This window comes from Chenopodium album, chromosome 24 (assembly GCF_948465745.1).
Source record: "Chenopodium album chromosome 24, dcCheAlbu1.1, whole genome shotgun sequence".
In the NCBI taxonomy this organism is placed as follows: Eukaryota; Viridiplantae; Streptophyta; class Magnoliopsida; order Caryophyllales; family Amaranthaceae; genus Chenopodium; species Chenopodium album.
This window is the reverse complement of record NC_137857.1, coordinates 9979334-10005275: the sequence shown is the minus strand read 5'-3', so window position 1 is coordinate 10005275 and position 25942 is coordinate 9979334. Positions and strand designations below refer to the sequence as shown.

Genomic DNA, 25942 nt, shown 5'->3' with positions numbered 1-25942 from the left:
AGCCTAACTAACCACAAAGCACGTGATCCTGGCACGAGGCACAATCCGGCACGGCCAAACCATCTCTACACCCTTACATTACACATTAAATCTTGGTTTACGTGGAAAAATCAATCCTTCATTCCTTCTACATAAAATACGTGTGCTCACATCAAATTCACAAAAGGTCAAAAATAGGTAACTTGGCAGGAAGAAGAATAGAAGAAACTCTTAATTTCCGTTGTTAATATTTTATTTGACGAAACAAAAAGAAAATTCATTTTTTTTTTGTTGGAAGAAGAAACAAGAAATTAAAAAGTACACCGCGTAATTTATTTTAAAGTCATCTTCCAACCGTACATACTTCGTCTCATCTTCTTCTCCAATTAATAAAATAAATCCCTAATTAAAATTCACTATTTCATTCATTCGTCGATTCTTTATCCTACGACTCTTCGAATCTCGCTTTTCGATTGATTCAGTATCTATAAATTTATCACATAAACCCTAATTTTCTGATAAATCTCAGCTTAAAATTATGTTGCATAGAGGATTTAAACCCGCGAAATGGTAAACTTTGATCATTGAGTTTTGATTGATTGATTTTTGTTTTTTTGGATTTGGATTTGAATTTGAAGTTCATTGTTAGTGAATTGATTTTTTGTTGGTGAATTTTGATTGATTGATTTTTTATTATTTTATTTATTTATTTATTTATTTATTTTGCAGTAAAACGGCATTGAATCTTGCAAAGTCGCGGATAAAATTGATGAAGAATAGAAAGGATATACAATTGAAGCAATTGAGAAGAGAAGTAGCTCAATTGCTTGATTCTGGACAGGATCAAACTGCCCGAATTCGAGTATGTTTTATCTCTAATTTTGATTGTTCTGTTGAATCATGTAATTTTGAGTTTACGTGCAATTATATAATGCTAAATTTGGTTAATCAATGATTTTACGATTTGGATATTATTTGTTTTTTTGTTCGTTTCGTTCGTAGTGAGATTTGATGCGATTAAGTTTGATGTTTACTGATTGATTCTCTGATGGAGTGATGGTTAACTAGATTTTTAGGTGTCCTGTCTAAAAGAAATGTAATTAGTCTTTAATGTACAGCAAATGGTCACTTTTAGTGAAGTCTGACTGAAGTAATGAAGATTCTGCTGCAGAGCTCTTTTTTTACTGTCTTAATGAATCGACTTGATTATTTGATCTAAATCAATCGATATCATTAACATGAAAAATTGTTCAATCTAATCCCAATAACAATATTGAATGGTTTACTTAAGTTTTAGTCTAAGGCAAATGATAACAGTAACTTATATACTCTACTCGGTCGTGTTATTGAAATGTTTCAGGTTGGTTAATAACTCAGTCAATTAATCCTTAAATGTAAATAGGATAATTTTTCTTCATTTTCAATTAAAAATTTGCATATTCAATTTGGTTTTATTCATTCTGTATATTCAAGTAGAATAGTTTAAAATTATGTAGAAATTATATTTTTGGAGGCTTTATTTGTGTATGTTCTTCATTTCCCCTAGATATGGTGTATATATCAGTTATATTTATAGTCTAGCTGCCTGATGGATTTTTGTTTGCTTACGTATTCTTATGATGATTTTGTGGCTCTTTTTTTCTTTTTACTTATTTTTTAATGATTCTTATTTCAGGTTGAGCATGTGATAAGGGAAGAGAAGATGATTGCTGCATATGAAATGATTGAGATATACTGTGAGCTTGTCGTTTCGCGGTTGCCAATCATCGAGTCGCAAAAGTATGTATCATAATAAATTTGGTTATTTCATAGAATTCATGTGTGTTGTTGTTATGTATTCTTTAGGCAATGTCTTCTTCCTCTTCATTATACTCGAAGACTCGTGCTCAAAACAACTTTTATTGTCTTTGTGGTTAACCTTTTTTTCTTGTTAGTGTGATCCTGGTGAACCTCCTTTGTGTGTATCATGCAACAAGTTTTTTAGATAGTAGTTTCATTTAAATCGAGGAATCTTGCTAAGTTGCTATAGTCTTTTCATTAAACTCGAGGAATCTTTCTGTAAACACCTTTACTTGTGGTTGTATTGAACTTTTTTTTTTGTTTTGTTTTGATTGATTTTTTTTTCTGGTGAACATCCTAATATCCTATGTATGTAAGAAGTGGCCATTGCTATATGGAGGCTGTTGTATACTGTAATTACATTTGTATTTGAATTGTTAGCATTTATGATTTATGAATCAGTGATTAAATTTATCTTAAAATGAAGTGCTTCTTGTTGAGCTCTGATATTCTTGAAATTGGATGTAACACATAAAAGAGAGAGTAACCAGTACAACGAACTTTTCCAAAAAGCAGTAGTGCTGTAGTGTAGGCTTCCATCTTTAAAATGTATCAAGCTTTGGAGCATTTGCTGTAATTAGGGTGTGCTTGCTCTTTTTTATTCTTTTTTTTGGGTGTTAATGGCTGTAAGTTTATGAATTAGGGATTTATTTAATTTTCTAATATAGACAGACCTAGACACTTCCTATTGCACCTGAAAAAAAAATTCCTTTTGTTTATATTTTAATGAACGGTGTCATTACTTTGTCTCATGTTGTGGATTGATGGGAATGGCTGGATGGATTGTGTAAGGTTATGGATGCCTTGGGTCAATGATATCTTGATATTTATTACTGAAAGGGGATTTATGTCTAAAGAGAGCAGGAAGTCACTATCCCAGTCTTGTGATGAATAACAATTCTTGGCTTGGCTTTTGAGGAGTTTGGAATTGATACCTATCCATAATGAGGCCATTTGACTTATTAATGTAATAAATCATTTTCATACTTATTGAGTACAAATTTTTACAGTTTCTTGAATCTGTATTCATGAACTAGCTGCTGTTGCATTGTTGGAATATTAGTCTTTAATCAACAAGGCTTGTGGAAAGTTTCTTTTGGCCAATAATGGAATGTGATCGTAATGATAGTAAAATTTTGTACTTTAAATGTTTGTGATGAGTGGCTCATTTAGCAAAAGATCAACATAAAAATTAAAAAAAAATAACAATGTTACATCAAAATGGCTAAAAGTGGAGGTATATTGGCTTAATTTTGAGACCTTTGAGCAGGGTTGCTGTTTTTCTTTTAAAAAACTTATGCTATGGGTTATGAATGAAAAGATTGGAATGCAAATCTAATTTGATGAATGGCGGGCTGACAAAGAACATAGTTATATTAATTTATTAGTTTAATAATATCTCCCTGACCCTTTTATGGCATTGTATAGTGTAGGCTTAATGAGCGTAATATATTCTTTATTTGTCTGGCAATTTGGGCTTTTTCTCCAATTAATTTCCCTAAGGTTTTTGAAGGATACTCTGTATATCATTCCTTTAACATGAACAGCTCTCCTATCCCTCTCTATATGAAAAAGGGAGAAAAATGTATGTACCCGCATGGCCGCATCATCCTCAAGAAATGTCAATTTTTTGGGGGAATCCTACAAAAGTGTTCGCTATCCACAATGAGCCTATGACTCCTGATTTGCTCAATTTCCCTTATTACCATTTCCTTATCTCGAAAATGGTTATTGACTTGCACATGTTTTATAGATTCATAGCAGACACATAGCAAGAAAGTTAGAAAAGTCAACGTTTTTTTTTTTTTTATTTTTTTTAACTTTTGTGACAGCTACAAATGTTCATTCTTATTGGCAGACAAGTGATTGGTTAGTTGTGATCTTATATGTGATTACTATAATCATAAAAAAAAAATTAGAATTTTCTTCGATCTATGGTGTTATGAGTTGTTATCTGCTGATGTCTCTGGCTTTTTTTTTTTTTTTACAGGAATTGTCCTCTTGACTTGAAAGAAGCTATTGCGAGCTTAATATTTGCAGCACCAAGGTGTGGAGATATTGTTGAGCTCCAGGATGTTCGCAAGCATTTCACAGCAAAATATGGTAAAGAGTTTGCCACTGCTGCTGCTGAGGTCCGCCCAGCATGTGGAGTAAGCAGAACTGTGAGTTTTCTCAGGATGTATTATTAAAATGTGATCGCATTCTGTCAGACAATTAATTTTTTACATGTCACACTTGTGAAGGCAAATTGTTTTTCATATCCCCTTGTGATCTTATATAGATTACCACTTTGTATCAGCTGGTTGAAAAGTTATCTGTGAATGCCCCTGATGGTCAGACGAAAGTGAAACTCCTTACTGCTATAGCGGAAGAACATAACATTAAATGGGAACCAAATTGGTTCAAAGACGAAGATCCAGTACCTTCTGTTGACATTCCGGTAAGACTTAATATGGTTATATAGCCTTGATATTGTACTAAACTCCCTCCTTCCAGTAGTGTTCATGGGGCTTCCACTTTGGAATGCCCCAAATGTTTCCCTGGATTTTTCAAGATATTTTTTTTTTTTACCTGAACCCATCTTGATTGCATAAGTGAACAACAATAACTATTTTGTAATGGAGGGGTAATTATCTATAATCTTCTATAACTATTACTAAAACAAAAGCTGCTGAAATCATCTTACCTCAAAATTTGACACATGTCAATTTATCTTTCACTCTTACCCCCTCCAAAATCTGCATTACAATTTACAATACACCTTTTTATAATTAGCTTCATTATCAATCAATCAAAGCCTTAATCCCAAAAGTGGGGTCGGCTAACATGAACCAAATTTGATTATTCCGTGTAGTCATCAACATAAATCTTTCTCCTCCATCCCTTACGATCCAAAACTTCATCCTCACGTAAATCCATGCACTTCATATCCTTCCTCACTCCTTCCAACCAAGTCATCTTTGGTCTCCCTCTTCCTCGTTTAATCCCTCCATGGTCCCACTCTTCCACTCTTCGCACCGGTGCACCCTCGGGTCTCCGTCTTACATGTCCAAACCAACGCAGACGATTTTCCCTTAATTTATCTACAATGCCCGCCACACCTACTTTCTTGCGAATAACCTCATTTCTGATTCTATCTCTTAAAGTGTTTCCACACATCCACCTTAACATGCGCATTTCCGTAACCTCCATCTTTTTAATATGCTCTTTCTTAGAAGCCCAACATTCTGTACCATAGAGCAACACTGGTCTTATGGCAGTCCTGTAGAATTTTCCCTTCAACTTTAAGGGAATGCTGCGGTCGCATAACACTCCCGTGGCCGCTCTCCATTTAAGCCACCCTGACTTAATCCTGTGGGTCACGTCTTGATCAATGTCACCATTCTTCTGGATGATCGACCCTAGGTACTTAAAACATTCACTCATGGTCAAATCCTTTCCATCCAAACTCACCACTTCATTGCTTGTCCCCCTCTGAGTGCCAAAACGACATACCAAATATTCAGTCTTACTCCGACTTAGCTTAAACCCTCTAGATTCCAACCTTTGCCTCCATTGCAAATTCATGAACCAAATTAGCTTCATTATAATCATAATTAATTTATTCAAAAAAAAAAAAATTCAGAATTAATTACCAAAGTTTAATACTACTACCTAAAATTAATTACTATAGATTTACTAATAATTAATTATTATAGTTTCTACTCCCTATATGTATTGTTTTTTTTAATATTAGTTTTTAAAATTCAACATTGACATATATTGAAGTTTGTATATGATTACTCCTATTCCTAATGATCTTAACTTAACTCTTGTCATTATTTAGCTACCCAATCTTGTTAAATTTTCATTTTAAAGCTATATAATTTAAGTTTATTGTTAAAATTTTGTAAACAAATTAAACAACTTTTTATTATTAAATAATGGCAAAATTGGCCGCAACACCTTGAAGTATGGTTTAGGTGCACTGAGCACCCTAAACTTTGCGTAGTAGCAAAAACACCACCAACTATGGTGTTAGGAGCAACGCATGTCATAAATAAAAATTTCCGGCAACTTGGTTCACCGAGAGGAGGTGAATCTTCACTATCTAGAGCAATTTTGTAGTCTTTCATCCACTTAGCACGCATGGATTCACCTCATCTGATGAAATAAGTGGCCAAAAATTTTCATTTAAGGCACGCGTTGCACCTAATACTATAGTTGGTGGTGTTTTGGCTACTAAGCATAGTTCAGGGTGCTCAGACTCAGCAGCTCAGTACACTTAAGCCATACTTCAGAGTGTTGTGTCCAATTTTGCCTAAATTTTTTGTCAAAACCGTGCATCGCACGGGGCTTACCTAGTTACAGTTACAATGCAGTTACTTTGATTTAATTAACTAATACAATGTTAAAGAAGTTTAGACCCGTGCAAACAGATTATTTTGCAGGGAGTATACTTTTATGTCCGTACCACATTTGAATAAGGCCTGTCACTTAGAATGGGGATATACTCCCTCAACTTGATAGCTACAATTTAATTTGCTTAGTCGTAGTTATTTGGAGGCTTGCCCCAGGATGTGATTAAATTGACTGCATGGACATATCATCACTGTTCACAAAATAAGTGAAAATGTGAGGTGTGGATTAAAGTTCTTAGGTTTACTAATCTCGTACATAATGTGTATATTTGTATATGCTTTGGCATAAGCTTATTTGGAACCCTATCCATCTGTTTTGAAATTTTACTGCTTTCACTTTTCAAGGTTGAAATTATGATGTAAATTTTTCTCAAGCTATATTAGTTAAAAAGAAAAAATTTTAAGAAATAATTTTCAAGTACGTGTATATCACTTTATTTTTATACTATTATTAAGGTTTCCTGTTTGCATAAAGTAAAAGAAAACTGTAGTGAATTGAATGAAGGTTGTAAATAGTACTCCCTCCGTCCATAAATTAAAAGCCTCATTCTCTTTATTATGTGAGCAATAAATGCTAGAAAGAGGCTTTGTATTAAGGGACGGAGGGAGTAGAAGAGTTGGGAGCATTGTTCAACACTATGTCCCAAGGATTGCTAGAATTTTCCTTAGGTTGGTTTCCTGACTAAATTTTTTTGCAGAAGGTAGCAGTCACACAATCTATGGAGGGCAATAAAATACAAATGCAACCCCTGAACTATGAGCTTGCTGACGACCTTGAGGAAAATCATTCTCGTGATAAAAGAAGAACAGGGACTTCTTCTCAAAGCCATGCTCATACACATAGTGATTTAGTTCCGCCATCTTCCACTCCTCATCCTGAACCTAGACCTTCAGGTCACAGAATTTACTTCTTGATGTTTGTATTGTAGTTTAAATGCTGTGCTACTAACATGTTTCGTTCACATGCTATGATTTTTTTATGTTTGCAGAGAGTTCCTCAGAGAAGAAGAAACTTAGTCAGTCATCTGGAACTGCTGAAACTACTTTTGGGACTGGCAGGCAAAATTGGAACATGGAATTCAAGGATGCAACTGCTGCTGCTCATGCTGCTGCTGAATCTGCAGAAATGGCAAGCTTCGCTGCTAGGGCTGCTGCAGAACTTGCTAGTCGTAGCAACGTTATGAATGATGACCACCATCACAGTGCTGGCAGTGGGCTGCAACAGAACCATGTTCACAGAAATTCAACCAGTGGTTCATTTAATCAGAAGAGTCCAAGAATGCGGAACCAAGAAGATTCATATGGGCAAAGTAATATGACAGAGGCCATAAATTTGAACAAAGATTACACTCAATATGGAGGGCAGTATGAGGCCGGAAAACAAGATTTTACCGAGAGAAAAAACAGTACAAGGCATACAGGAGACCCTGATTCTACTTCTATTACTTACCAACCTGAAGACGAGTATGATATTGAGTCTTCTGAGAACCCTTTCCATGAAGAGACAGTTGAAAGAAAGAATCACTCCAAAAGTTTTCAATCCCAATCTAGTGCTTTTGAAGACGAGTATGGTGTCTTTTCAAATATGAATTATGATAACAAGAAGCATGATCCGGGTGATGGCTATTTAGGTAGCTTTGGTAGGAAAACTGATGACCAAGAAGATTGGAATGCTCGAAGTGCTTATACTTTTGATGAAGAAGACATGACTTTCAAAGATCATAGAGCTGGAAATAGAATTCTGGAATCAAATCATAGAGAGGAAAATATATTTGACTCTGGGAATGATATTTTTGTTAAGATGGACCACAGGACCAGTGGCATGGGTCTTGATGAAAAGGAAATTCATACTAATTCTGAAGTGTTTTTTGATGAATCTGGCTCTGATGATGATGATAAAATTGTTTTCAACCCTACAGATGAACACAAGTTATATGCTCCTGCTGTACCTACACGTATAGGTTCCTCTATAAACCAAGACAATCGTCACTTTGAACCTGAACTTTCGGAAAGTTTTAGAAGATCACCAATATATTCAAAATTAACTGAACCCATGTCTTTGAATTTTGATGATTCTGATGGGGCAAGTTCGGGGAATGAGGAAGAGCTGCAGAAAGAGAAATTTGATCATGGGGTTCCTAGTTATGATAATCAGATGCCTGGTGCAGACCCCCATCTTGAACTGAGATCATCAAATGTAGACAAGGGAGCCCCTGATGATTCCATGAGCAATAAACACATGGAGGGAAAACAATATTCTGGTTCTTCAGATTCATTGTACGGGAATAGTTCTGCAGCACTGTCAACTGGCTTTAAAAGCAGGTCTCATCATGATGTATTTTATGAAGCTGGACCTCAGAAATCATTGCAGTCCTTGAGACATTCAGAGTCAGGACATCCTGATACTGAGTTTGAAAATGAAACCCAACCTACCCCTGATGGTGGTTTGGGGTTGAACCTAGGATTATTGCCTGGTGGACGTCGAAATAGGATTCAAGGGCGCATGCCAAAAGATATATTAGCTGCTGCTTCATCTCCTTCAAGATCTACTGACACATCCCTAAGTAATACTTTTGGTTCCAGTGAGAAAGCTTCTACCTATGAATCTCAATCATTAACCAGTCAAATAGACAACAAACAGGTGCCTGTGAAGATGAGTGGGCTCCATACAAATTATGATTCATCTAGTGATGATGATGAGATGATAATTATGAGGAAGGATGCAGACAGTGCTGAGGGGGCATATAGAGCAAGAAGTACAATTGATGGAAACACAAGTAAAACTAGTTTGAAAGGTTCACCAAGATTTTTTGATTCTGATGACAGCAGTTCTGAGGAGGATGTTCCTAAACCTGTCGTGAGCAAAACATTTCTAGGTGCTGGACTATCTCGGAGAACTAAAGCTTCTGCTCCTAGAACAGTTGCCAGATCAAATGCATCTGATACAGCAAAGACAGGGAGTTCTTCAAGTTCCTATAATACTGAATCATCCAGCTCTAGGATCATCGGCAAATCAAGTAGGGATGATAACCAGAATATGGCTGCAAAATCATCAGAGGATGTCATAAGTACATCCTCGTCAGTTTTAGAAAAACCAGTAACTCCGAAACGTCCTGATGTTCCTGAGACATCGAATTACAATGAAAAAGCTCCTTCTAGAGAAAACTCTGCAAAAAATCCCAGCCATGTTCATCCCAAGCTTCCTGACTTTGAGACATTAACTGCACAGCTGCATTCTTTACGGAGAAATCGCTAAATAGCCATTGAGTGACATAGATTCATATACTGTACATAGCTATTCAACAGGTATGTAAACAATTCATGTTCTAGAGTGTCTTCTCTTGATATTTTTACTTGTGAAGCAGAACTTCCATAAGCATTTATATGCTACACTTGACAGAATTCGGACCCCTTAAGTGGTGTTTCTTGAGTTGTACTAGTTTTGCCAAAAAAATTACGAATTCTTTGCAGCATCTTTACTTGAGATCGATTATATTTCATTTGTATAGAATACTTCAATTCAGGTAAGTGTGAGAGAATATTGTTACAGTAGAACAATTTTGTATAAGTATTGTTTGTGTTGTTCTTCATTCTCAATAATAGACCACATTTGATTTTGGTTTTTTACGTCTCTACTTTTAATTATTAATCTAGTCTATAATTAGAAGTTTTTATAGTAAGGGTCTCTGTCATAGGATAATATTTTTTTTGAAACCCTGTCATAGGATAATATTGTTGAATACGAGTAGTTGCTTTTGTTAAATTTGGGACAATGCAAAATAGATCTGGGTAACCAGAACAAGGAGGAGGAGAGTTTGGTTCACAAATAAGGTTAAGATGATTCCATACTTAAACCAATTGGTAAAAATAGGGGTAATTTCTCTACCTTATAAAATATAATTATATCTAATCTTTCTCTAATGTGGGAGTCTGGGACACTTACAAGTAGACTATAATGTGAGTGTCTAACATTGGGTTTCAACACTCCCCCTCACTTAAAAGAGTCCTTAGAAATTCAGAGCTAACTGGAAAGGCCAGATCAATAATCCTCTTAAGGGCTGGACATCCTGTCGAGGTAAATCCTTATTCAGTAGCGATTAAATACCCATTCTAAAAGAGACTCATAACTCGGGCTCTGATACCATGCTCTCAATTATAATACTGCTATTGCAAGGGTAGCTTGCTCAACGGTTTTGTTGCTCCTGTTCTTCAAGCCTATTCAGACTCTAACCGGGGTTCATGTCTTAGTAGTAGAAACTCTATTACAGGCTATGTCCTTATGCTTGGTAATTTTATGACAGTAGAAGATCTTATTATAGATTTATAGTAGAAGATCTCATAGTTTTGATCATGAGATGGGCCGTAAGACTTAAAAATGATTTTAAATTATTAAATTAACACAAATAATACTCTTTCATTTGAAATTACATTTCGTATTATATCACTTTAAGTTATGCTATCAATGCAATGATAATGTTTTTATGGAGACAATATAGACAAAAATCATGAGTAAAAACAATCCTCACATTTCTCTCTACTCACTTTCTCACTCCTTCACATCACCTTTCTCATTAGGGAACTTTTTATTTTTTGGTTAAATTATTAAAGAACTTGCTCGCTTCTACAATATCCGAGTAAAATTTAGAAGAAATTTTCTAATTATTTGCCCCATAATATTGTTTTACTTTAGTAAGTTTTGTTTGAGAAGTGATGACATAAAAGCAATTTTTGTGAGAGCAAAGTTGCGATCTCTTTAGACATACTTTGTACTTAAAATAAGACAAACAAATATAGGTAGAGAGAGTACTTTAAATTGCCATTTCTACTCAGATATTTCTGCTCCAAGAACATTTACCAGCTATAAATCTATATTACATTAATACCTACTTAAGTCTTAAGATAGAAGAAAATTAGTTAGGTGACGTAATTGGTGTTTGTGTTTTGAGTTTTTTCACAGACTAACGTTTACTTCAAGCCCGCCACATTTGAAATCAACGCATTATAAAATTGACCTCTAATAACATACAAAAGGTTTTGTGTGAGACCGGACTCACGTGAGACCGGGCTCTAACAAAAGTCCAATAAAAAGACGCGGGCTAACTAAACCCGATCGCGAGGCCCGCAACACCTAAAACATGATAGTCACGTGAGTCCGTCTCACCCAAAACTTTACCAATAACCTATATCCGTTTTACTTCGTAATTTCACACATACTTTGTATTACTCCAAGATTTAAGAGTAATAAAAGGTGATTTCCGTTTAAATGACAACTAGGTTAAGTCTCGTGCCATGCACGGTAATTTTTAAAACTTAATACTTATCATTAATTTAGCATTATTATTTAATTATAAAAAATTAAACCTAATTGCAGAATAAGATAAAAGTTTTGTAATTACAAAAAAATTTAAAAAAATTGATCACACTAAGAAAACAGAGAGAATGCGAGTGAGGGATAGCTCAAGTGGTTAGAGCTCCCTCCCGGTTCCAGGAGATCTTGGGATCGATTCTTACCCCCGCCCTTGTGGCTCCCTTAACACACAAAAAAAAAAAAAAAAAAAAAAAAACAGAAAGAATAATGTATACACAACTAATAAAAATAACTATGATTTACATCATAAAGTTATAGATAGAAAACAATTATTGCATAATATTGTATATATATAAAAAAAAAAAAATTTCTTTGTTTGATTGTGAACAAATGTCAAATGGAATATACTTATAAAAGAGGAAGTGAATTATTATTGAATAGTTTTTAGTGGGAAAATTTTTAACCAGGAGATGACATGTGTCAGTCCTGTTTTCGTCTTTAGCATAAAGTTATATAATATTTAATTATAAAAAATTAAACCTAATTGCAGAATAACATAAAAGTTTTGTAATTACAAAAAAATTTACAAAAATTGATCACGCTAAAGAAAACAAAGAGAATGCGAGTGACGGATAGCTCAAGTGGTTAGAGCTCCCTCCCGGTTCTAGGAGATCTTGGGATCGATTCTTACCCCCGCCCTTGTGGCTCTCTTAACACACACAAAAAAAAAAATGTATACACAACTAATAAAAATAACTATGAATTACATCATAAAGTTATAGATAGAAAAAAATTATTGCATAATATTGTATATATATAAAAAAAAAAATCTTAGTTTGATTGTGTACAAATGTCAAATGGAATTACTTATAAAAGAGGAAGTGAAATATTATTGAATAGTTTGTATTAAAAAACTTCTCTAAGAAGCTTTGGCCCAAAAAAAAAAAAAAAAAAAACTTTTGGAGGGAAAATTTTTAACCAGGAGATGACATGTGTCATTCCTGGTTTGGCCTTTAGTATAAAGTTATAGAAGATTGCAGAATAAGATAAAAGTTTTGTAATTACAAAAAAATTTACAAAAATTGATCACACTAAAGAAAACAAAGAGAATGCGAGTGACGTATAGCTCAAGTGGTTAGAGCTCCCTCCCGGTTCCAGGAGATCTTGGGATCAATTCTTACCCCAGCCCTTGTGGCTCTCTTAACACACAAAAAAAAAAAAAATATACACAACTAATAAAAATAACTATGAATTATAGATAGAAAACAATTATTGCGTAATATTGTACGTAGTATATATAAAAAAAATGTTTGTATTAAAAAACTTCTCTAAGAAGCTTTGGCCAAAAAAAAAAAAAAAAAAAAAAACTTTTGGAGGGAAAATTTTTAACCAGGAAATGACATGTGTCATTGCTGGTTTGGCCTTTAGTATAAAGTTATAGATGAAAAATACGGAATATTAATTTTGATAAGCTGTATAGTGATCGAATTCAAGTAGACCTTATCTCTTTTTTTTTTTTTTTTTTTTTTTTTTTTTGACAGCCAACAAGTAGATCTTATCAACTCATATAAAATCTTATTTTTCCTAAGTTTATCTTATCTGAGCTATTTATTTTTAAAGTAGTAAAAATAAGGTGAACTGAACATATATTAGTAATAGCAAATAATCTATGCAACGTTATGTGCACCAAAAAAAAAAAAAAAAAAAATCTATGCAACGTTATGAAGTGAACTTGGAGGGAGTAAAACTGTAAAATGACTAATAATAGTATTGTTATTATAAATATAAGGATAATGGTTTCAAAAAAAAATATATGTATAAGGATAATTGGATACTTAATTTTACTTATTTTAGAAAAAATAAGTTCAGATTAGGTCATCGTTTTATGTGCAGTTTTTTATCAAAAAATACCTTTAATTTCGTAATGAAAAAAATTATGAAAATCACATATTAATAAAACACACATTATCACAAATCTAACAAAACCCCACTTGCTACATATTTTCCGTATAGATTATCGTATATTTAAGGTTAAAGTTTGGTCAACTTTGTCATTCAGATCAGATCAGACAAGATTAAATTAGATCAGATCAGACCAGACCAGATTAAATAAACAAAAATAAGGTCAACCAAATAAGGCCTTAGTAAATGTATTATTCGTTTATTTTGATAGAATGTAAAACGTACTATCTAAGATTTGAATTAAGATTAAATCCAAGACCCCAAGTCATTATTCTGACCAAGTCAAGAATCAATAAGAGGTTACAATATTTTACAAGCCTTGACTTTTGAATTTTCTAGTGGTTTGTTTGACTTTGAAGAAGGGTCAGTCCAAAAAATTTGTTTATAAATATACCACTAATTATTCCAATTTTCACAACTTAAATTAGTTGATATATTGCTCAAGCAAGGCATTCATTTATATATTTTCATCAAAAGGTTTGTGCTCTTTGATTAGGTTTCATAAATTTTTCCAAATTTTAATGTTCGTTAGTTATTTTAAAATTTGATTAGATAAATTAAATTATTGCATGCAATTTCCACTAATTTTACTTAAATTATTGCATTGTAGTAGCTCATCATAACATTAGTTCGTTGTAAAAGTTGGTTAAAATATTTGTGCTTAATTTCTTTCTTTCCCTTGCTATCATTTACAATTTTCATCCAAGTTTTGTTTGGCATTTATTAATCTTTTCAAGGTACTCTCTTGTATAAGGTTTCGAAACACCGCGAAAATTTGAGTGTAAAATAGCTATGGCCTCTATGGAGCCATCATCAATTGCAAACGAATCACTGCTGCAGAGCAACGAGCTATACCAGGTACGAGCTGAGTAATAGCTTAGACATTAAGCAAAATAAAACTTTATTTTTTGTTTTAAAAATATTAAACTAAAAATATAAAACTTAAATATTGTTAATTACCAAATGGTAATTTATTTTGACTAAGATTTATTATAATGTAATTTTTTAATATGGATGATGGGCAGTATATTTTGGAGACCACCGTATATCCAATGGAGCCAACATCATTGAAAGAATTGAGAGATGTCACTACTCCTAACAATAAAAACCATCCTTTGTAAGTACTCGTTATGACGTTAGAGTTAAATACTACCTCTGTTTCAATTTGATTGTCATATTTTTAATTTACGTTAGGCCTATTTTAATTGTCTTCTCTTTATAATTTTGATTCACCAATATTTTATTATCGTCTAGATCTTTCCACTACCAAAAGTTAGACAACGAAGAGAGTAACATGTTACATATTTGACCTTATAGCTCTTTACTTGGTACTCGGTACATTTTTTTGAATTTATGGTTTTATTGAATTAATTTCAGAGACGATATTGGTATTACGTGTCCACTTGGAGGACAATATTTAGGCATGCTCTTAAAGCTAGTGAATGCAAAAATGGTGATTGAAATTGGAGTTTCTACTGGATACTTAACACTCTTCACTGCTCTCTCTATTCCAAAAGATGGCGAGGTAATTTAATTTAATTATGCCTAGCAAAATCCAATAAAATTACAATTTCGATCATATGAATAATGCGATTAATTATGGTACCAACTTCTTTATGATCATACGCAGATTCTAGCCATTAGTTCATATCCAAAGTCGTATGAACTTGGTTTACCTATCATTAAGAAAGCAGGAGTTGAGCACAAAATCAACTTCATTGACTCCGAAGCGCTTCCCATTCTTGATCAATTTGCCAAAGACGTAAGCACTCATCTATACAAGTGACGACTATCGTAAATACTCCCTCTGTCCCAAATAACTGAGTATATGATTTTATGAACTTCTCTTTTAGTAGTAATAGTAAAGAAATAGTATAGGTTCTTTTTTTTTTTTTTTTTTTTTTTTTTTTTTGAAAGAAAGTATAGGTTCTTTAATTTTCACATAATTTATATTGAATTGAAATCATCTTCACTTAGTAATGCTTCATATTTATTTTTTAAGGTGAGAGATTAATTAATTTCAAGGTATTATTTCAAAGTATAATATATTGTAGAGTTATATATGTCACTTATATGTAATTTTTAATTCTACAAATTAATATTACCAGTAGTATTATATAAATATGACAACATTTCTCAAACAAATAGATGGGCTATTAATTACAAAAATTGTATGTAAATATATTACTTCAAGTCGATTTTTAACTTGTCAATTAATGTGTTTTCTTATGCAGAAATTAAACTTAGGAAGCTTTGATTTTGCAATTATTAACGAAGCTCAGACCAATAATTACACTGATTACTGTAAGAGATTAGTGAAGCTGGTAAAGATTGGAGGGTTAATTTGTTTTAGTAACACCCTATGCGAAGGATATGTGGCTAAACAAGAGCAAGATGTGCCAGAAAACAAGAGACTTTTTAGGCAACAATGTCTCAACTTCGTTAAGGAAATATCACAAAATCCTCAAGTAGAAATATGCCATTTACCATTAAGCAACGGTTTTCTTGTGTGCAAGCGCCTTTACTAATATAATTCTTCAATAAATTTGTGGTGACTCAAGTTTAATTTGTTGTACTTTAATCGTACGAACAATAATTTCAATTGAATAATGATAATCACAATATATGTTCAAAACTTGTAATTGAAATTATTAATATCCGTGTTTAGTTTATTCATATATAACTCTAGGCATTAAATGAAAAGAGGGAAGGAAATCAAGACTTGCTGTGGATCACAAATTCTTATATAAGACTTGCTGGATATGTTCGCCATATTATTGTTTTTTTTAAAAAAATATTATTTTTTTTATCCAACTTGCAACACGTAACAATTTCATTCATTTTGAGGTGTCAACACGTAACTAGTTATTTATTAAGCTGCACTAGGCAGCATATGCGGTATCTGTAGGAATTATGTCTTCGATAAGTGCAATTACTAGATATATCAAGGATCACTATTATGGAGATAATAAGTTCATTCTATAGGGACGTCAATATCTGGTGCTAGATATGATAATTGATCTTTGGGTTAGTTAAATAACCCAAAGCCTTATAGAATGGATCCTATGAGGTCACACAACAAGGGTATTAGGTTAAACAAGTAAGAGGCCCATTAATGGGCCTCATGAGATTATGACATACCATGTAGAGTGTTGAGCTAGAGTAGTGTGTTTAGGATAAGGGTTTTGGGCTTTTGACATGGGCTCTTATTTAGAGATGTGATCTATAAATAAGATCCATGCCTAGGGTTGCATGTAAGCAGTAACAATCAACATACAGTAGATTGTGAAAGAAGCAACCAAGCCCCAAAACCCTAAACACTCTCCTCACTCACGACCCTACCCTCTCCCCTTCACGTCCGTAAGTGCGGTGCCCCTCATGGTGGCTCGTGGTGTTCGTCGTGGTGGTTCATGGTTAACTCGTGTCTCTCTTCTCCGTTGAAGGTTGATTGAAGCGTTCAGTCACGACTAACTAGCATTAGTGGAGGTTTAACTTGTGCCCGTGGACCAAGTAGAGGAATCACGCTTGGGGTTCTTTATCTCCCTTTGTTCTTGCTCGATCGCACGTGGAATCACGCTTCAAAGGTACAATTATGTGTTCTTTATGTGTTATGCAAAGATCCTTGGATTAGGTACTGTATGAATATGATTCATGTTTATTTCCGCTGCGTAGTACCTATAAACCCCTACAGTATCAAGTGCATTTAAGAACCGAAATAGTAATTGCTCTTCCTCGGCATGTTTAATGAATTCACAAATGCATTAATTTAGGAGTCATGTTGGTAATGGGTGGCATAAAATTCAAGCTTTCAATAATTTCAGCCCATAGGGATCTGATTCTGGTGTAATACTCACTAATAGAGTCACCATTTTGCTTGATCTCATACATTTATTTGTTTAGCATACACTTCCTAACACCATTAGTCTGCAAAAATATAGTTTCAAGCTAGTTCTAAATCTCTGAAGCTGTATCAAGAAACATTACTAATTTCTTAACATTATCTACCATGTTGCTTGTAAGCCAGGCTATCACCATGCTATTGCATATATCCCACTTATCAGCTTTGACATCGTCAGTGGTATCCTTCTTGATCAAACCAGTGACAAATCTCAACTTCCTTTTTGAGGCTAAGTTAATCTTCATTGATCTCCTCCACTCTGTATAGTTACTCTCCCCGGCAAGCTTCTCAACTGATACAAAGTGTTGTCCATCTCCAGGATAAAGATAGAGTGGGTTTTGCATATATCAACCAGTGAGATTTTTGACATTTCCAAGGTTAAAGATTGAAATTTTTTGAGAGTTACAGGTGAAGCTTTTGTAAAATAAATATTTGAACTTTTGTGAGGAATAAAACAACTAAGAAAGCTGTAATCTTTTACACTCAGTTCCTTTCTTGCACTATCAAACTCGGCTCTGATACCATGAAAATAGAGTTTGTAATGCAGAAGAAACATATGCAAGAAAGATATTGGAAATAGATATGGCGACTCAAAGGGATTATTCCATTCATCCATCCCAAAACTGCAGTTGCATACATATATATATACTAGGGTAGCAATCCCTAGGATGATCTTACCCTAATGACTTAGTTGTAATATGTACAATAAGACAAAACACTAACAAAGAAATACTACAACACCTAATACATTGCAATTAAGCTATTAGAAAAAAAATATATAATAATCGCCAGAATGAGCTAATAAGCTTCTAATCTTCATCAAATTTTGATTAACACCAATATGTGACTTTAGGATTACTCGTTTAGAAAACAAAGTTTATCCAATTAAAAGAATCAGTTATGAGGTATGCATAATTTAATTTCAGATTTTTAGAGATTTGGTATGAGGTGGTTGTTGCATTTTTTCAAGGTTGAAAGTAAGATAGTGGTACTTTGTGATTGGGATTTACAACATTGTATTTTTATTATTTACAAAATTGCATTGGTATGAGGTGGTTGTTGCTTTTTTGTTTTTAAAGGTTGAAAGTAAGAGAGTGGTACTTTGTGATTGGGATTTACAACATTGTATTTTTATTATTTGGAATTTGGAGAATTGTTAATTAGATTATCAAGTAGTTGTTTCAATCCTACTCTCATTTTACGAATGTTTGTAGATTTTTCAGTGTTTTTTTGGTGCACTATATGTTTCTTTTCTTTTTTTATTTGGCAAAATTGGCCTCTATAGCACCAACTATAGGTTGGGTGCAAAGAATAACACAACCTTAATCGAGTTCACTCTACACCATAAACTATTAAGTTTGGTGCAGAAAATGTCATAAATGACATTAGAGGTAGGAGATTTTGCCAAAAAATTTATTATTTTAATATACCGATTTACACTCATTTTAAAAAAAAAAATATAACTTATAATTACTTTATGTACTAAGGTCTAAGGACATGCCCCCTTTATTATAATTCACCAGTTACCCCAATTAGTAAAATTAATACTACCCGAAGGACACCAAGGTCAACGAGAAAGAAGATGAACACTAATCCTAAAATCCTAGGTAGTCTCAAGATATTCTTTAAATTTTAATTTGGTAAATTTTGAAACTTAATTTCTATATCTGAAAACATATATCTGGTTATTTGTCTTTTTTTGTTCCTCCATAATTTCATGAAATTAAGGTATTAGTTAGTGTTATGATGATTTGTTGAAATTGATTTGTTGTTTATTTATTTGTATAATTAATTTATGCTGTTAGTTTTTGATTTTGAATGTCCTTTGTTTGTTGGGTTTGTTTTGTTATTAGGTATAATAAAGTAATTAAATAAGTTAGAGAAAATTTTAAAAGGGTGTGAAAATTGATTTAAAATATTATAATATAAAATACACTTTTTCGGCAGAGTCTTTGGCATTTGATATCATTTATGATAGTTTTTGAACCAAACATAATAGTTTGTGATGTAGAGTGTACCTGATCAAGGTTGTGCTATTCTCTGTTCCCAACATATAATTTGTGCTATTGAGGTCAAGTTTGCCTTGTTATTTTCATGAAAGACTTTTTGTTTAATTACTACAGTGTTAAATATCATTATAGTTTATCATCTTTGGGTGTACTGTTTGTTTACAAATAAGCATTTATGATCTTCCTAATTAGAAAAAGAAGAGGCGACGGGTTACTGTCAGAGTTTCTTCATCTAAGAGAGATTATAAGCAAACTGTTAAACTTCATTCATCAAATAAAAAGGATTCCCATATTGCATTAAGGGTAGTAGACGGGATGTGTCTTCTAAAAGATGCTCCTATATATATACACAGTTCACGATAACTTTATAATAACATTTGAATATAGCTATATAATACCAAAGATTTTTAACGGCGTCTTTCGTAACATGGACCCTTCACTTTCAATTATGAACGAGTTCATCTATATATATGTTTTTTAACATAGTTCTAATGACCCTTTCACTACCAGTGCATAAAGAGGCTGAAAAAAGCCTTAGAGGCTAATAAACTAGAGAGCATAATAAAGAACAAGAAGATGATCTGATGGCAAATTGGAATGAAAGGATCTCGAGTATACTAACCGTTTAGTTTTATGGAAAATGGCAATCCTTGTTGATTATCTATTTATACTATGGATAGTGGACTTTTTAGAGCGAGCGCAAATCTTTGTGAGATTCAACAAATAATTCATCAGTTGTTGAATCATCCAATTTTGCTAATTCAACTTACTCTTCTCAGGAAGCTCCTAATCTCACTAGCAGTTGAATCATGTCATTTAGGTGATTGATTCCACTTAAATCAGTGTATGTAATAAGAATACTAGCTAACATCACAGGCATGTAGTCGCTAAAGCGAAGCTTTTGGAAGGAAGGTTGACTATTTTGTAGGGCTGCTCTCTTCTGTGTTGACTGCTATGGGCTAAAGGCTGCGAAGTAAGAGCGATAAGGCTTTCAAGATTCACCCCATGTTCTATTCTGGGCCTTGAATATTAAACTCAATATGTGGTTTTGTCATACAATAAGATAAAATTTGTTTAGACTCGTTAGGGTTTGCCCATTACCTTGAGTGAAGCCTAACGTGTACACCTCTTGTCGTGATCTTATCCAATGATGGGTCTTGCTCTAAGCCCACTATCCTAATAGTTCCCTCTCATTTTGGGTTAAGGCTCCACCTCATGTTGGGTTAAGGGATTAGTTGAACCCAATTTCTTCACTTATAGTCTAGGGCTTTGCTTGACATTGGGCTTCGTTGCTTTCCTAGTCTTGGATTGAACCTAAACCAAAGTCTATAGGTTCAATTAGGAGAATGGAAACCTATTGGTTCTACGACACAGCTAAGCCAATAAGCAAGAAAAGAAACTAACCAAGAAGTGCTATTCACTCTTCCTTAAAAGCTTTTTTGTCCTGGCATGTACAGTGAAAAGTGCGCAAGACTGGAAAGACTCCTAACACTGGTTAATTCTTTGCTCTATGTCAATCAATATCAATAATGAAACTGGCTTGCTAACAAAATCTGTAAGAGGATAACTTTCAAAATATTACAAACTTGAAATAGCTTAACTATCGCAATTAGCTTCCCTGACTTGTTTTCTAGCTTCTACTTTGATGCAGAACTCCCAATAGCAAGAATTACACTCGATGGATTGGTGAAAGAACCCGACTTTCTAACTTGACCTTTACTCTTCATACAAAGCTTTCCGGACGAAGTGACTCAAACAAAGCAAAGCGAAGAGGTTCTTTAACGTAGGCTAGTCAATTTATTTGGAGTAGCTTTCCCGCTGCCCTCCCAGTTGAAGTCATAAGGTAAGCAAGCCTCTCTAGTGAAAGTTCTTACATTGAGAGTAAACTTACTCCTATGATAGTGCTAGGTCCTTCTATTCCTTATCCCTCTATTGATAAGCTGCTAGGCAGCCTCCCCTGAAGGACCTATGCGTGAAGATAGTTTAGGAATGGGGTTGGGCAAGAAGCTCGATGCAGGGAGTCCCTATAATAATTTAGATCGATTGGGGCTTTGCTCCAACACTTAAGCTTTCACCCAAGGTATTTGGCAACTTAGCTTGAAGTAGGAACAAAGATATATTGTAATAAGGCAATGTTCATAAAAAAAAAAAATTGTACTTTTAATTAATTAAAGTCGATTTTTAGGGTTAGGACAGGGCCTCTAAAATTTTTAAGACAACCCTAATTCCTGTTCTCATCCAACCCAAACTTGACAAATTTATCGAAACAAAATTCGAAATCGACCTAAATTCAAACCCAACCCAATTTGAACCATATCATTACTTTATTGTTATTTTGTAATGATATTATGTATATACACTAGTTGACATAGATTTTTAGCATGATCTAAAATTTAATCCGAATCCAAGTCGTTAATTAATTAATTAACTGGTAGGAAAAATTGTCAGGAAATACTTGCTTAATAGGTCAAGCTAGAATGTCAGGTTCTTTCACCAATCCATCGAGTGTAATTAGGAAAAGAATCAACCAAAAAACATAAGAGAGTTTTTGGTAATATTTTGAAAGTTATCCTCTTACAGATTCTGTTAGCAAGCCAGATTCCGTTAGCAAGCTAGAAAGTCGTGAATTAATTAACAGGTTAAGCTAGAAATACCGACTTGCTAGCTTGATTATTTGGTTGAGTTTTTGCAAAGAATAGAAAGATTAATTAATGTATAGAGAGTAAAAATGTTTTTTTAAGGGAAAATAACAAATAGGTCCCATTCGGCGGAATTAATTGTCGGAAAATAAAAAAGGTAATGCTACTCAAACTTTTAAATTTGGGAGGTAGTTTTTTTATAATACTTTTTAGCGAGTAAAGTTAACAAATTGACCTATTAAGCGGGTAGTTTCTGACAATTATTTGCAACCATTGTATCAGTTAGAAACTAAGAATAATAACACTTATCAATTGTCGTTTACTCTTCAATCTCGTCATCTGTTTTATATCCTATATTGCTTATCGAATATCTTAACGATCAATGAAAACATCTATATCAAACATCTTAATAACACTATTTATTTTATTGTCTTTATTTTTTTAGAGACATATTTCGTTGTTTGTGGCTCAATCTACTGCTCCCATCGCACCTCTCAGGGCTCCAAAAACATTTAGGCAATTTCATGATTTTTCCAACGTCAGTTATAGAATATAATTAATTTGTTTTTATAAATGAGGCATAAAAAACTAGTTTTCTAACCATTATTATGCATTGACATACAATTTGATATTTTCTTTTCAAAATATGTAACTTTAAAATGAAACAATATTATTATGAATTGTCATTGAATTTGATATGTAGTAATCAAATTATAAATCGAATGCAGAATGCTATTTTTTAAAAAATTATTTAACTCCGTTAGTTATTAAAATATGAAAAATCAATTAAAACAAATGATATTAAAAATATTTATGTATTAATTTAACAAATTACGTGAAATTATTTATAAAATATATCTATATACTATAATAAAATAGGGTACAGTAGTTCCATGGCGGACACGTGTCCTTATTTTAATTTAGTGTAGTTATTTTTTTTGGTTAAATTTGTGTTGGTGTATTTTTGTCAAATTACATCTATTCAATATGAAATTTTACAATTGCATTTTATTTCTAATGAGTCATATTTTGAAAGCAATTAGTTATATAATCACTAGTAAGCAAGAATAGGTTCTATATCAATAATTGTGTGACATCCCCTCTGCTTTATTAAAAGCTAGTAGCTACATTTCTAAATTTCTATTTTCTATCATTTAATTATAGCATAAAATTAATCACATTAGACAAATATTGTTGAATTATAATAAAGAGATGCGAGAGGGGAAAGAGTGACAGGAATTGCATTCAATCCATTGAAAACAAAATACATAGTAACATATATATATATAGTGAAAATCTAGGCTAATAATAAGTAACATGATGTAAGTTGGTGAAAATGTTCATTACAAGATCGAGTAATTGATGAGAAGAGCATCAATAAAAATGAGTAGCTGATGAGATGTGCATCACAAATGGTCGAAGAAAAGTGATTCACTGATTTGCAGAGGTCGATCAAGAAGAGAGACAACTCTTTTAAAGATGTGAATGTGTGTGTGCTAATTCAAGTAATATCGCACAAGAAATCTATCTTGGCATTATGTAATGTTGAAGCTAGTAAAGTTGTGCGCGAGGACTTTGAAGCAAGGGGGCATGTTGGATTAGTAATTCAAAGTAGTGCCATATGTTTAAGAATATATTGTGTTTAATTATCCTAGGATTCTAGAGTTTTACGAGTAATGTGCTATTGGGTTATTTCTTAAATTTCTAAGAGATTAGTTTGTAGATCATGAATTCATGATAGTAGTGGGTTAGGCATGATCATCATATCATAGGAATATTGTTCCTACCTTTTAGGCAAGTTTACTTTTATCGTTGCACTATAAATATAGAAATATTTGTCCAAAATCACCTATTAAAACGTTGAATTATTTGAACACAACTACCTTATTTCACAATTACCTTATTTTATTTGCAAACATCATGTCTTCTACCACAACACCTCTAATTACTTTTGTTTTTTCAAGTTTGACTTTTATTACCCCTTAATGTATTACCCCTAATCCAAGCATGCCTTAAGTGTTATGAAAGAGCAGTATAACTGCCTTATCTTACTTTCTTCCCCTCTCTTCTTTCTATATTTCTAAGTTCAACAAACAGTACTCCGTATATTATAATTAGCAGCATTTTATTTCAGTTGAATGTACATACAGCATTCCAAGTGACGTTGAGATGACGAAGCAATGGAAAACACTGTATAAATGCAGTCACCGCTCGTAAGTTGGTCTCCACCGTGATGAAAAGATTCCGAACAGCAGAAAACCTTGGTCGTATAGTCTCAGGAACAGGATCCTAAAAAAACAAATTCCAATAGATTAAATTAATTAATACTCGTAAATAAAATGATTAAACGATATTTTTAAAAGCCATAACGAACAAATGGAGATAAATTAATGCAACCTCATATATGGGATAGAAGGATATTCGAATGCGACTGAGGTCGTCAGAACGAATGTGGATGTGAGTTAGAGAGGGGACACTTGAAAAGTTAATAGTCCAAAACCTGTAGACGACGTGCATGAACCAACCACCTCGTGACTGCAGCATTGATTTTATCCGCGGTGCCTTGGCTATTGTACGTAGTTTGTAATCTAAGAGATAACCTCCAAAGAACCCCAACATCACTGGCTAAAACTCCGTCAACGAGAGTTACAAAATCCTCCCAAGTACGAGCTTGAGCTACATGTAATACAATGACAAGGTTACTACGAAAAGTTAAAATCAGTATAATCTCGTGTGTTTAGTATATATTTTCTTATTCGATGATAAGGTTACTACGAAATTTTAAATTTTTTTATATTAAATTCGACACAAATGTAAGGTATAGTTTAAGATATCATTCTTTAGTCTTTCCTTACCATTTAAGCTAGATAGCATCATCATTATTTTGTAAATTAATTAATAGATTCACATATACAATAAACGTTATGTTACTTAAAAAAATACCTTCAAACTCAGCAAAATTACAAATTAATTATTTATTAAATAATTAAAACAATTTTAAAAATTACGAAAATTTGTCAATTGTAGCCGTTTAAAGTTTGTATTTTTCAAATTGCAGCCATTTAAAAAAAATTGCAAATTGCAGCCCAAAAGTTCTTATAAATTGTAAATTGAAGCCCGTATCAACTTTTTCATTGGTTTACATGTCGAAAAATATTTGCTTAAGGTTTTAGGGGCCATTTTAGCCCTTAAGGGTCCGAATTGAACTCAGTATTAGCAAAAAAATAATGTAAGTGCCTCGTGCATACTACTAAACTCCTAAAGTGCATCCTGAATAATTACTTATGAACATTTATTTCTATATATCTCATTTGTTACTATTTGCTTACCTTTATTTCTACAATCGATGTCCTAAAGTGCATCTTGAATAATAACTTCAAAATTTCTTTCATCATGAAACCAATGTAATCAACAATTATTAAATAGAATCAGAGACTACTTTAAGTACTAAATACTTTCTTTGTTATAATAATTTTACAACAAGGATGAAATTACACATCTCAAATCACATTTTATATGTTTAATATCTATCTATATTAGAGTAATTATTAGGAAATTTTGTGTAGAACTACCCTAAAGATAGGGTCATTTGTGAACAACTACCCATTTTTTTTATTTGTTTAGAACTACCCGCAAGTTTGGAAAAGTTTGGGTAGCACTACCCACTAACGTTTTTCGTCCAATAAAAACGTTATTTTGGGCCAATTTTTCACTTTTTTCAATTACAATGGCCAATTAATGCTAAAATAAGCAAAAACCCCAATTCAATTAAACCCCCAAACCTCAGAAATTAAAATCCCCAAATAATACTACACTCATGAACCCTAAAATGAATTATGATTAAAACCCTAATTAGGTTAATTAAAATAGATTAAAACCTTTATACAAATTGGGAGAGTTAATTGGGT

The 25942-nt window shown here is 32.9% G+C and overlaps 2 protein-coding genes across 2 annotated transcripts; both read left to right on the top strand.

Annotated features, from left to right (window-relative positions):
- Window positions 1-251: 251 nt before the first annotated feature.
- LOC145611863 (uncharacterized) lies at window positions 252-9845 on the top strand. Its single transcript, XM_081667244.1, has 7 exons — window positions 252-549; window positions 709-841; window positions 1655-1758; window positions 3809-3980; window positions 4118-4258; window positions 6917-7112; window positions 7208-9845. Exons 1-7 carry the CDS (start codon window positions 518-520, stop codon window positions 9472-9474), a joined length of 3045 nt encoding a protein of 1014 aa, XP_081523370.1. The 5' UTR covers window positions 252-517; the 3' UTR covers window positions 9475-9845.
- A 4400-nt stretch (window positions 9846-14245) lies between these two features.
- Window positions 14246-16123, top strand: LOC145612619 (putative caffeoyl-CoA O-methyltransferase At4g26220). Its single transcript, XM_081667954.1, has 5 exons — window positions 14246-14346; window positions 14514-14605; window positions 14866-15013; window positions 15119-15250; window positions 15723-16123. Exons 1-5 carry the CDS (start codon window positions 14281-14283, stop codon window positions 16014-16016), a joined length of 732 nt encoding a protein of 243 aa, XP_081524080.1. The 5' UTR covers window positions 14246-14280; the 3' UTR covers window positions 16017-16123.
- The last annotated feature ends 9819 nt before the right edge of the window (window positions 16124-25942 follow it).